General features: G+C 39.8%; 1 protein-coding gene across 2 annotated transcripts in view; it reads right to left on the bottom strand.

Moving 5' to 3' along the window:
• Window positions 1-312: 312 nt before the first annotated feature.
• LOC113024715 (atlastin-2) overlaps window positions 313-13594 on the bottom strand; it is a 39298-nt gene continuing 26016 nt past the window's right edge. Inside the window, exons 6-14 of one of the 2 annotated variants that reach the window (XM_026172001.1) lie at window positions 13292-13348; window positions 12913-13005; window positions 12562-12700; window positions 10116-10243; window positions 9931-9987; window positions 9558-9629; window positions 8834-9265; window positions 5961-5975; window positions 313-2509 (exon numbers count right to left, since the gene is read on the bottom strand). In XM_026172001.1, the coding sequence (XP_026027786.1) occupies window positions 2399-2509; window positions 5961-5975; window positions 8834-9265; window positions 9558-9629; window positions 9931-9987; window positions 10116-10243; window positions 12562-12700; window positions 12913-13005; window positions 13292-13348 (1104 nt within the window). In that variant the 3' untranslated portion in view covers window positions 313-2398. The remainder of the gene's footprint in view (window positions 2510-5960; window positions 5976-8833; window positions 9266-9557; window positions 9630-9930; window positions 9988-10115; window positions 10244-12561; window positions 12701-12912; window positions 13006-13291; window positions 13349-13594) is intronic. The other variant, XM_026172002.1, reaches the window with a different exon arrangement.

Genomic DNA, 13594 nt, shown 5'->3' with positions numbered 1-13594 from the left:
ATAAACGACAGCAGACGTTTTATCATCTAACAAATATGATTATGTTACAAATAATGCAGAATCTGGACATGGAAGTACTCTATGGTTTTTATATTTTCTTCTCTACTTTAGACAAAAGTAGTCTATGGTTTAGGTAATTTGATGAAAATGGTATTTTATTGTGCATTTAGTTTGAGTTACAACAGCATTCAGATATCAGTCCAGCTTTTCCATGTTGGCATTGGTTGTGCCAACCTAGAATACCATTAGCATTTTCAGTGTTACCTCTTCATTAAAGGAAAAAAAATGTAAAGACAGAACACCACCGGTATGTGTGTTGAAGAAGTCTGATTTAATAGTGTATTGAAAAATAAGTTAACTTAAATAACTTTAAATACAACATAATGGGGAAAAACAACAGATTATAAACATTCTTTGCCAGCAAGGGGTGAAATTGCAGTGCTCATGTAAGATAAATTTACACACACACACACACACATATATATACATATACACACACACACATATATATACATATATATACGTAGCATTCCTTTACATCTAGTGATTTGAAATGAGGTTTACCACCCAAACGTTCTGCCAGCTAAAAAAGTCTAGAAAATTTATGTTTATAAAGGTTTATATTTCATACACATAGCCTGTGTGTGTGTGTGGCAGTAAAAAGAAGTACACTGTAAAAAAACAAAGAGCACACAGTGGTGACGTTGTGGATGGAATGGTTACAAAAGAAAACTGATCAGTAAAGCAAAGTTTTATGACCTCTGACCCTGAGATCAATGCCAACACTTGGAATGAACCTGCCATTCAATTTACAGATTTTGGCTTTGAAAATAGAAACACTGGACCCACCAATCTGGACCCACAAAGTGTTGTGTTACATATATGCGATGCAACAGATCGAATGGCAAACAATTCAATTTTTTGGTGTTTTACTATGTGGTCTTGGGTGGTTTAGAAACAAGACGAGCTGACTCAGTCCATCAGATCTGCCAAGATAAAGAGGACAACGAGGAATGATGAAGGGAAGAGAGCTTAAGTTTAATAATAAACCCCCCCAAAGCTAAATAATAAAAATACTCTACATTGCTAACCTGAGCTACACTGGAGAATAAAAATGAAAGTTTTACTCAAATACTGGCAGTCAGGTTAAGAGGACCAAGTAGCAGAAAATGTATAGAAGCTGGAGATCCAGACATAGATAAACTTAATAGCTGAACATTTAGTAAGACATCTTTCTTGGTAGGTCAAGTAGAGAGCTGTCTCAGATCTGTTGAACAAATATTTTGGTCACTCTATGCTAGTCTGCACTGCAAACATACATGAGTCTGATACCTCATATCTTGCTGTTGGAAAGCAAGCAGGACTCTGACAAAGCCGAGTATTAAAAATAAAGAGTATCTGGAGGTAAACACGTCAAGTCATAATCCACTTAAAACAGTAAAAAAAAAAAAAAAAAAAAAAAAAAAAGAAGAACTGACAGACACTGTCTTTTGTCAATCAGTACAACACACCTGCAGATCATTCTACTAAGGTGAATACTTAAGTGCTGAGCTGGTTTTATCAAAACTTTGCTTCCTTTACTTTCAGCTCTTTCCCAGATCCAGACAAACTAATTAAGGTAACTATAGATTACTATCTGAACTAGCTTGATAATAAAATTAAAATCCTTTCTTAACCTCAGAAAATAACAACAACAAAAAAACAAACAAATTGCTGCATAACTGTCATTTCAATCTTTTTCAGAAAAGGTTCAATTGAAGTAAGACTTTAAAAATCACTTAATAATGAAGAGAACTGGTTGGAGCCCTGACCTGAAATCATGTTTGTTCATGTCACAGGGTTATTTTATTGTATACACCCTACATAATGTGGATTGAAAGTTTTTATGGCTGATATATGTTCAGCAGAGTCACAAGAAACACTAAGAGAGTTTCTACGAGTAACACTGTAAACTTTGGTTGTGACAACTATTTGTATTGCCGCCCAGCGACACAGAAACCTGATGAAGACAAGAGGAAGTACCGCAAAGAGAGAAGTGAGGAGGGTCTGGTGACATGCTCTTCATACATACATTCAGATAAACGGGGATTAATAATGTGCAGTCATTATTTGACAGGTAACCACACCTGGTATAATGGTGTAAGAATGGCCACCCACACTAAGAATCATAACCCTCGTTGAGAATAAAATACATCATACCACTTTGTTCAGAACTACAGCGTGCCCTTAAACCCACAGCCAGCATGGCGAGGAACCATCATCTATATCCAAAAAACCAATCTATTTATACATTTCAAATCATTTTAAAACAGGGCAGAAGGTGGATGTGACAGGAAAAGGGAAGAGAGAGGGGGAGAGGAAAAAAAACCCAACATGACAGGGAAAACATGGTGTGCTGCTAATTTTTCTTCTTGATGTTGTTGTTGGAGGTGAGCCGGGGCCGTGGTGTTGGGATAAAGCTTCCAAACAGGACTCGACTTCGGGCCACCTCAAAGACTTTGGAGAAGATCTGGAGGAAAAGGAGAAGGAAGAGGTCACATCAGACTTGAAGTTCTCTATGCATTGGGTAACACAATCTCCACTTTGACCAACTCTGCTCGAGCTCAAAATCCCATCCTCAACGCTGCAGTAATTATTCATCTTTTATCCCATTACAGTTTAATATTTATTTACCAATCACATACAGCCAGCTCTGGCTCATTTTACAGCAGCCTTGATGTCAAAATGTGTGCAAATAATCATGTTGCTAGGCAACCTGGTATGCCACAATAGCTGCTTTATACTGTTATATTGTTTCTATGGTGTGAAAATGATGTCCTGGGTTGTTTTAATTTTTTCTTCTTTTGAACCCTCACCCCTCAAAAATCAGTATTTGATGAATAAGCCCATTTCAGTTTCACTCAACACATAACGTAATGAAATCAAAGCTACTAATTATTACTCCTGTACTGTATGCGCAATCAAAACCGTTTACTTTTGTTAAATTTTATTAGGCTAACTGGACTTGTTTGGAGAGGAGGTAGCTGCTGTCTCAATATAGCAGGATCACTTGAGGCTGGGTCTAAAGGTGAATATTTTAAAAGTGTTATGGACTGTTAAAATGCTGCACAGCATTAAAGAGCATTTTTAGAACCTGGTACAAAGAATGGTGTTAGCCTCTTGCTCCATAACAGCTGTTTTCCAAGTTATCTTGGAGTAATATAGGTAAAGCTTTATGTTGGGTGTGTAGTAGTTTGACAGGTGTGCCACCAAATGGAGCTATAGTCAGCATCTATCTACAAGGATTTTTATACATTATTAAAAAAGGAATTATATGATGCATATTATGGCTCGAGTTTTGGGCAAATCCCCAAGGAAGGCATCACCAAGAAGTGATGACTGTACGTTACAAAGGTTAAAGACTGTTGCAAATATATAATTGGTGGTCAGCGTGACGGATATACTGGCATAAATGCCACGGAATGTCAGGAGAGGAGATTGGAAGAAATTCCAGATGATGAGAGAACTGGAACACTGAGCTCTAGTGAAGCATGCTGTGATTTCTAGCATTGGAGGTAATAAGTTTAGTTTATTTCACTGGATCAACATCGTCCCGTGCCCTTCCCTCCTGCTGCTACTCCTCCCCCTCTCCCTGAATTGTACAGTTTGATGGCTCAGGGAACAAAGAATTTTTAGCCCTGCTGGTTCTGCTGCTGGGGAGGAGCAGCCCGTCGCTGATCCGGTTTCTCTGTGGTTTGATGACAGTTAGCAGAGGAAATTTCCAGAGTACTTTTCTCTGCCACTGTTACCAGAGAGTCAGTCTAGCTTCATGCCAACCACAGAGCCAGCCTACCTTCGCCAGCCTGGAGGAATCCTTTTTGGATGTACCACCCCTCCAGCACGCCACCACGTAAAAGATCAAGCTGGCAACCACTAACTGGTAGAACATCCACAGGAGTTTCCTGCAGATGTTTAAGGAGTGCAGAGACATGCATGACACATCTCTGAGTTGTTAAGTCTAAAGTGCATAGGGTGAAGGGAAGAGGGGCCAGCACTGTGCCCTACGGTGCACCAGTGCTGCTCAGTCCTTCAGCTTGACATACTGTGGTGTCTCAGTGAGGTAGCTGCTTATCCAGGTCACCAGGCAGGGGTCCACTTCAATCCGTTCAAGTTTTTCCTGGAACATAATTGGCTGGATGATATTGAAAGCACTAGAGAAGTCCAGGAAAAGTATCCTGACTGTGCAGCAGCCATGGACACAGCAGGCCCAAAGGCAGGGGGACTTCCTGGGTCAAAGCCAGTTCTCTCCTCACTTGGTCTGCAGTTATGCAGGGAGAGGACTGTGGGGAGGGGAGGAGGAGAGGTATGTCCTCTGTGTCAGGTGAGGGTGCCAGTGAGGGAGAGAGACTGCGATGAGCAGGGTGTGGAGTGTGCAGCAATGTCATGTGGAGAAAGGAGTTGGGGGAGGGCACTGTAGTGAGGTGGGACAGTTGGTTGTTGGTCATACCGATTGAAGAAGGTTACCAAGAGTTACTTGGCTCCTCCAATGTCTCCTCTATTGTACCACCCCTCGTCTTGTGTCCTATCCTTTATTCTGTAGGCCACCTTCTTCCCGTTGAGGATAGCCTTGACCTCCTGTGTTATTCAGGAGGTGTTGTTAGGATAACAGCGTACTGTCTTGACAGGTGAGACCGCGTCCACACTGACAGCCTGCAATCCCTTCACTGTCCTCATCATGTGGATCCAGCAGCATATCCCAGTCAGTGAATTCAAACAGTCTCTCAGGGCACGCTCCACTTTTGGAGACCTATTTCCTGATGCAGTGTGTTGAAGCCGACGGCCTTTTAAACAGGAGGTAGGTGTAACTGTGAGGATTTTCTCCAAGACACATACATCAGTCACGTGGTAGTGCTCTGTCTTTACACTCCCCCGAGTGCAGATGTGAACTCCCTCAGCAGATATCTGTTAGCCTGCGGTCATCCTAAGAGTTTTAGATACCTGCATTCTATGAAGGAGGACTACAGAACAACCCAGCATTCCTTTGGCAGCTGTGCAGTAAAATGGTAATGGAGGAGCAGCTAAAGATGGAACTGCAACTATTTTTCAGCAGGACATGAAATGACGGTAATAGACAGGTTCGAGGAATGATGGACAAGGCTAAACAACTATTATTCACCAGAAGTTGATTCCAAGAAGTTGATTCTGTGTATCTGGCCATGAGTACAATTTACAGAGAGTTAAGGAATGGCTGCAATCACGGAATTGTAAGGTGGAGAAAGATCACCATCTTTGCCATGGTGCTGATGGCCATTGATCAATGGTTATTGATCAATAGTTATGACAATTTGCATATTAACGATCATTAAAACTGGTCTTGACAGCCCATTGTTTGTCACTGGTGCTAATTTCAGTGATTATACAAATGTTGGGGAAACCTGCAGGTAGGTGAGACTGAAGAAGTCACTTGGCTGAGTGACAAAACATTTCTCATGCTGAAAATGACATGTCCAGAATAACAGAATGAACCTTTAGAGATTTACTTTTCTGGATGATTGAGCATGCATCAAGACATTAGTTATTATTGTCACTGGTCAGTACCAGACTTACTAGTTGTTCAATCTAATTGTTAACATTTTAATTGATGCTCAATGCTAGTAAACTGTTATGTCCTAAATGTTATGCCTCCCTACCTCCTTCACATCAAAAACACACAATAGGTGTCAATGGGTGTTTTGACAAAAATGAGAACACAACCAATTCGTAGTGCAGGGGGTCAATTATAGACAGAGAACAGGAAGGGGAGTGTATGAGATGTGGCCAAGCTCCTGAAATTCAAATAATTATCTAAATAAAAAGTTCATTGATAAGTCTTAGTGGTTTTGATTGTGATTAAAAATAAATAAATAAATAAAATCTAACATATCTCCCTAGTCCTGCAACTATTAAAAAAAAGGAAAGATATACGTGAAGCAAGGGCTCACCTTTCGTGGAGTCCTCTGGAAGCATTAAGGGGCAAATATGAAAGATTAATCAAAAAAGCAAGAACAGAAAAACCAAAAATGTCAGAACTATGGTAGTGAAGCTAATTTGGGGAAGGTGGGTTGGAGCACCATGTCAATGTTTCTTTGACAGAAAGCACTTACTTGGAAAAAAGAAAAAAGCGCCTGTATAAATAGCCGCGAATGGGTGAATGAGGCAAGTTGTATAAAATGCTTTGAGTGCTTAGGAACAGTAGAAAAGCACCATATATGAACCAGTCCATTTACGATGTAAATGTACCAGTTTACCATGTACCAGTGTCAGTCACACTTGCGACTAATGCTTCAACTTGTTTAAAAAAAGCAAGCTGTTGCTGCTCCCATTCACAGCCATTTGTTTTTGACTGCGACAAATCTACAGCAAAGCTACAGAAGAATTAATTTTATTCTTTATTGGGGCTGCTACTGAACTATTATTAATATTAATAATTAAAGTTAATAATTAAATAACTATAAATAAATCTACATCCTCAGAACATCTTTTCTGCAGCAGGAAACATTACATCGAAGTACAAAGAAAAACCTCACTTTTGCATACATTTTTTCTTCAAGGTCCTTTAAAGCCTTACAGAAACAGTCACTTATTTAATAGCACACGTACACACACAAAATATACCTCATCTGGGAGTCAAAGCTGTCAGAACCTTCATTGAAGTTCTACGTATACCTTGCACCTTATTGTGTACTGTTCTTGTGTTCTATGCTTAAATATTGAAAAATAAAATATTCAGTAAATTAACCTCCAAGGACCTGGCATCCACATATGTGGACATCACATTTTGGGATGTCTAGACCAAAATACTTAATTTTTCTCTACAAGGGCCTGATATTCACTTACGAGGACAGTATACTGCCACTGTTCTATCAAAATTCAAAACAAATATCGTCATATGTAGATCTCATTTTTCTTAGAAACAAAAATTAGGTTAAAAAAAATCTGGTAATTCTTTGTTTTTACATTCATCAGGTCCCAATCAGCCCAAATAGCAAAGAAAAATTAAAAATGCATGCCATGAAAGAGTTCGGGTCTTAGGAGGTTAAACTCCTGACAAATAGAGGTACTTGAATTTTAAATAATAAAATTTAGACAGTTGATGATGGCAATCACCTCTCACTTTTGAAAACTTTTGAGTGAAGCATAAAAGGTGGGGAGAAAACATTGATATACCATGACCTAAATGAGAACCTACATAAAAATACTGATATACAGTGATGGGAATAACGGGGTTACAAGTAATGGCGTTACTAAGGGCGTCACTTTTTTCCAGTAACAAGTTATCTAACTAATAATTCCTATTGTTACAACGCCGTTACTGTTACTAAGAAGAAAATACGGTGCGGTTGCGTTACTATTTTTCAACAAGCAGACGGTTGAAGCTGTCTTCAGCTTACCACATCTTATATCAGTTGTACGAAAGTAGCTGTAAGTAATCTGGGCGCTACAGCTTCAAGCAGCTGCGTGCGCTCTCGCAGGCGGCAATCACTGGAGCTAAGGGGGCAAAACAATCGCATGAGTGCTGCTGTTTGACTGAGGAAGAATAAAGTAGTCGTGGTAAGCCAATCACACGACCACTTCAAGATGACAAAGCAACAAGGTGCCAGTTTTTAAATTGTACTGATAGACCACGTAAAACCAGAGTCATGATAAACAATATATACGTGGCGTTTTTTCCTCAACAGTTTTGTAACGTTTACTGTCTAAGGACAGCGCAGCGAGCACTCTCTGCTTATGACCAAAAAACAAAAAAAACAAGAAACAGCCCTTTGGTGTTGGTGGAAAAATGCACCATGACGACCAATCAAAAATGATATGGCAACATGACATTTGGCTGTTTAGGAAGAGGGGGACGTTTTAGGAGTGACGGCGAGAGAGAGAGAAAGACAGCAGAAAAAGAGAGAGAGCGAGTTTTGAGATGTGAGAGATTTGTGACGTTTAGCGTGTTTGGAGTGTGTAGTTAATGTGTTGTCTTGTGCAGTTAGCGTGTAGCGTTTTGAATATTTTTGCGTTGTGTGTCAGAACAATGAGGCGACTGCGGTCTCCAGGTAGAAAACAGGAGGAGTGATATACCTCCTGCTGTCAGACCTGCAGGTATCAGGCTGTGATGTTCTCCTTTATAGTGGACAGACATTTTTGGAGTGGCACAAATAATTTGTGTGGCATCTTATTGAATGCAGAACAGCTGATTGTTATGTAAATAGTTTGAAATGGTTATTTGAAAAAGGGTAAAAGGTAAATGGACACAAATAACTTTGTTGTTTGCAAAACTTGCATAGGATTTTGAAATTGACCATTTATATTTGCATTTAAAGTTATGAAATATGATTCAATAAACATGTTTGAGGTTGTTACAGTAAAAAATATAACCTTCTGTACTTTTTTGTCTGATTTTAGATCTACTGGGTTAATACAGAATGTCAAAATGAAAACATAACTGTAAATTCAGACACGTGAGGTTGTGCTGAAAAGAATGATACCAAACAAGGCAAAGTAAATAGTTTTTAAAGGTAAAATGTGGAGGTAAAATCAAAAGTAGTTAAAAATGGCCAATTATACCCTGGACCCCAGAGGGTTAAACATTTTTTAAAGTAACGCAATAGTTACTTTTCAAGTAATTAATTACTTTTAGAATCTTGTAACTCAGTTACTAACTCAGTTACTTTTTTAAAGAAGTAACTAGTAACTATAATTAATTACTTTTTCAAAGTAACTTGCCCAACACTGCTGATATACTCAATCAATCAGTTAATCAATCATTCACTGACATAAAGATTAGAAGAAATTTGCACCACTTGTAATGCAAAGATTGTCCTCTCACCTGTTCCCAGAGGGTTTCAGCCACCTGGTCAATGAATCCTCCGACCTCGCGAAACTCTCCAGAGTATTTAACATAGGCCCAGATGCAGAGTGCTGTCAGAGCCAATCCCATCACCAGGTTGCACAGCGTGGCCACAGAGCTAATGCCCACAAAGCCGGTGACAACTGACACTATGTACATGACAAACATGACAGCAAAGAGTGTGGCGGGCGTCCGTGCAGCGTAGAAGATGTTCTTTCCATCATTCTGCTTGCTGAAGTTGGCATAGGCCTCATCGAGTTCTGCCTCCAGCTTCTCCTGGTAGCGCCGGCAGAAATCTTCTCCGCCCATCTTCTTGACAGAGCGGAAGCACCGCACGGAAGCCTGCCGTAGCTCCACATGACGGCGCTCTAACTCTGCTGGGGAAATGTATGGTTTGTCTCCACCACAGATCTGAGACCAGGACAGGAAATACAACAAAAAAATTTACTGAATTCATCAAACAAAACCTGGATCTCTGATTAAATGAACAGGAAGTAACAGTGTTTAGACAATGATCAAACTTCTGGCACAAACTCATGTTAACCACATATTTTGTGGTTATATGTGTACTCTTCACAAATCAATCAGAATTGAGAGTCAGGAGTTACATCACTTTAGTCTGACATCCAAGTTCTGAGGTGTCTGGATCTCAAACTCTCCAGATCAGCTTAAATCCATGTCCCTCAAAATGCCATATGTTTACCTGCTCCATGCTTTTGTTGTATATGTCTTTGGATCCTGCTACAGCTGCAAGGTTATTTGCTTCAGCTGTTGCCTAAAAACCAGAGGACAAAACATTGTGCAGAAACAATCTTTATCACACATTAATCAATACAGAAAGTTTTTAATTAAACTGAGATTGAGTGCAGCCTGATCTGAGGCATGTGGTGTTGTTGTTTTCCTTTAAAGCAAATGTATCAACTTGATACTTGATTGAAGATGTAAAATCTTCATAATAAACAGACGCCATTCACTTCTTAACCTCAGAGACACTTACTCTTCTGATTACAGATCATAATGTAAACTGTCCAGGAGATGGAGCCATCTAACAGTGAAACTGAAGGAGCTGAACCAACCTGGAGCATTGATTTGGGATGAGGGAGTTCCTCTCCCTGATAGATCTTCATGTAGGCCTGCAAATACAGCAGTAGGGTAGGGAACATTTTTAGAAATTTGACAATACAATCAACCAAAACGGATAGCTTTTTCTGTGGCTTTCAACCAAGTCTTACATAGATGACTTACTGACGAGTAAACTCACTTTGAAATAGTGCAGCAGATCTCTGCAGGTAATTTTGACTCCTCCAATCTCTTTTTCCACTAGATTTTCTGGAGCAAGCAGCGCTGGAACGAGGTTCAGCAGCTCCTTCTGGAAGTCCCCATCAATATCTGAGTGACACACCAAAAACATATTTACCCCCCACCCCAAAAAAAGTGTATAATAGCTTCTCCTGGTGGAGAAGCACTGAGTTGTGTGCATTCCATGTTTATCCCTGAGGGGTCAATTAGATCCCTCCTGCAAATAAATAATTTCCTGAGCAAGCCAAGTTGTTCCTTTATATCCATATTTTCGCATTTTAAGTAAGACTTGACCAAATATAGGTTTTTAGGTGTTATATTAATTAGATCGTCACAGTCTGTAAATTGAAATTCACATTAGAATAAACAAACAAACAAAGGGTACAACAAATGACACATAATAGCTAACACATCTAAAAAAAATTAACATTACAGAAAAACATGGTGAAAAGTTATAAACTATTTTTGGGTTGTAATATTTGGTTGCACTGACACAAAGATGGCATATAAACATGCACTCCCTGCCAAACAGATTGAAGAGTTGATCATCGACATTTTAAATATTGATCTTACAGCTGGCTACAAAAACGTATACAAAACACTTTGAATAATTATTCTAAAAAGCAGAACAGTCAAAGCTCATCATTATATTCATATCTGCCCCTGATTACCATACCTACACCCTCTTACCCAGGGTCATTTCACTCTTTATTTGCTTTGATTAGTTCAGTACAATCTTCACCACAAAATTCAAGAAGAATTATCCCAAAATACTGTTGATGGCTACCAAAAGCATCTGGTTGAGTTGCAAAAAACAAAAAAAAATCGATCCAGGATGAGGTCAGTCTGGTCTTGAAGTTTTGTGCGACTGCTCTATCTACTAGAAGGTGATGTTTCACCCCTCTAGTGTTCCTACCAATATATAATAAATGGTAAATGGCCTGTATTTGTATAGCGCTTTACACTACATTCAGTCATCCACCCAGTCACACACACATTCACACACTGGTGATGGCAGCTACATTGCAGCCACAGCTGCCCTGGGGCGCGCTGACAGAGGCGAGGCTGCCGGACACTGGCGCCACCGGGCCAATATATTATATTATTACATACAAAAACAGAAACAAACTGTCTGTCCTTTAAGCTCAGGTCGGGCCTAGGAGCCCGAGGATCCTATGCACTATCCTAACTATCCTAGGACTGCGCTCTTCTGGACACAGAAACCTGATATAATTCCTGGAATGTGCTAGAGCCGCTCCCCAAATTTGGGGGTCACTGCTTGAGTGTTTCGATTACCTTCACCTTCAGTGTCTTCTATAGGTCTTCTCTCAGCGTGTTTCCTTTCTCGAGCTTCTTCTGTTCATTCTTCCTGAAGTTGCTTTTGCTACATCTATCACACGGCATTTTTTCTCTGTTTGTTCACTACTACTATATGCATGCATAGTTACATATTATAACATGTAACATAACATTACATTACATATTCCTCCACTCGCATAAATTCAACAAACTGCACACACAGAACTCAGCAGCCATGGATAAAAAAGGAAGAGTTTCTACTTTCCAAGACATCCTGCATGTTTGTGCCCTTGCAAGTACCTCTGCTCTGAGAGATTTTCAGGATTAAAGCATTAAAATACTGACACCTATGACACTTTTCACTACTTCCACTGCTACACTACAAACAATAACTGCTGATAGTTAATTTGGCAAAAGTCATTTTCAAAATCGTAAATGGTACATAGACAGTGGTTTAAAACAGTTCTTGTGTTGCTTCCACAGTGTAATTTAACACAATAACCTTAACTGTCCAAAGTGAACAATCACATTAGGACCCCTTTTCTTTTGGGCTTCCATACAGTCAAAACTCAGGTGATTTGAGCGAGCTTGATTTGGTTTCAAGAACAAAGAGTTACCATCAAGAGCATAATGGAGCAGCCCTCATAAACTAGCCACTTGTGTGAGATGCCGTCTTTGTGCACAAGTTCTGTGCACGAAAATATACTTGCACAAGTGATCATCAATACCTGCACAGATGGACAGATTTACTTGTGATTATGCTATTTCTCGCACAGCTTTTGATGTAAATATCAATCTATAGCGCAGAACATTCAGAGGCTACAGCACAGCTGGAATAATAAGGTGGCCACGCTATTGATGTCAAAACACAAAAACTCCTCACAATGTTCAGGTCTCCACCCAAAGCTAAGCATCCTGAGGGTCGATGAGCAATAAAAAAAGGGAGGGCAAGGATTAGTTAGTGCCAGAGCAACAATCCAGGAGCATCCATAATCGGGAGAGGGCCCAGCTTGAGGAACAGAGAAATACCACCCTCCAAGGGGTGAGGAAGAGAACATACACACGAAAAGAAGATGAACTGACCTTTGCTATTACAAGTTCTGTTATACCTGTGAGCCGCCCATCGAAATGAGGATTGGTGGCCACCTTGAGGCCAGGGTGAGGCAACAAGAAACAGCTGATTTTGGAGAAGCAGGAGTGGATGTGTCTGCGGACATTCTGGAGCTCCTCGTGTTGGTTCTGTTTCACCTGAACACAAGCCAGGCACTTCAGTTAATATCTGATTTACTGCACTTAAAACAAATTAAAACAATGTGAAATGTAAAAAACCGTGGAGATGTTCGACAGAAGATTGCCTCTATATATAGTAGGTAGGCAGTTTCCACCTGCTTTACATCCACTGCCACGTGACTTTGTTGATCTATTAAGTCAGGCTGTTAGGGTTTAATTATTCAACTCACCTGCAATCGTTTATCCAAGAAGCCCCGCCCTCCCTCCAGGCCGTATGGATGTTCATATGGGTAACTCCAATCTCTGATTAGGAACATCAGTCTCTTAAAAAACAACATTTAAATTATTATTCAGCATGGACATCAATGTGTGACTTTCAGGTGAAGAACATCTAGAAATGGATAAGAGTGTGCAACAGTTAAAACTCAAGCAGTATGTGCTGGTATGAAGAAAAAGATTGTTAGAAGCTTTGACCAGGAACAGACATGAAGACAAAATGTTTTCCTTTCATGACTTTACAAGTACTGATACAACAAGGCAAAGCTTGTTTTAAAATTAAAAGAAACCTCCCTTATATATTTTAAGGACAATGACCATAGTATGGCAGACCTGAAAGGGTTTCTCATAGACTTCCTCCATGGCCAGTCGTCCATATTCAGTGAAGAGCTGAGGAGACAAAACAAGCAAAAAAAGCCTAGAAAACAGAAGCAGCTATAAAATATCAAGAAGTACAAGAACAATTGTTTGCATATCTGATTGTTCGATAAGCAATGCTTAATGCTATTTGTCAGGGTCTGTTTTAACATCAAGAATAACAATCTGAAGAAGAAACTGTGTCCCAGAATTCATAGCGTGGCCCTGCTCAGTTTCCAACAATGGCGGCAGCTAGTTAGTTTAATATTACTCTTATTA

Source organism: Astatotilapia calliptera, chromosome 6, assembly GCF_900246225.1.
Source record: "Astatotilapia calliptera chromosome 6, fAstCal1.2, whole genome shotgun sequence".
In the NCBI taxonomy this organism is placed as follows: Eukaryota; Metazoa; Chordata; class Actinopteri; order Cichliformes; family Cichlidae; genus Astatotilapia; species Astatotilapia calliptera.
This window is presented reverse-complemented; position numbering and strand designations above follow the sequence as displayed.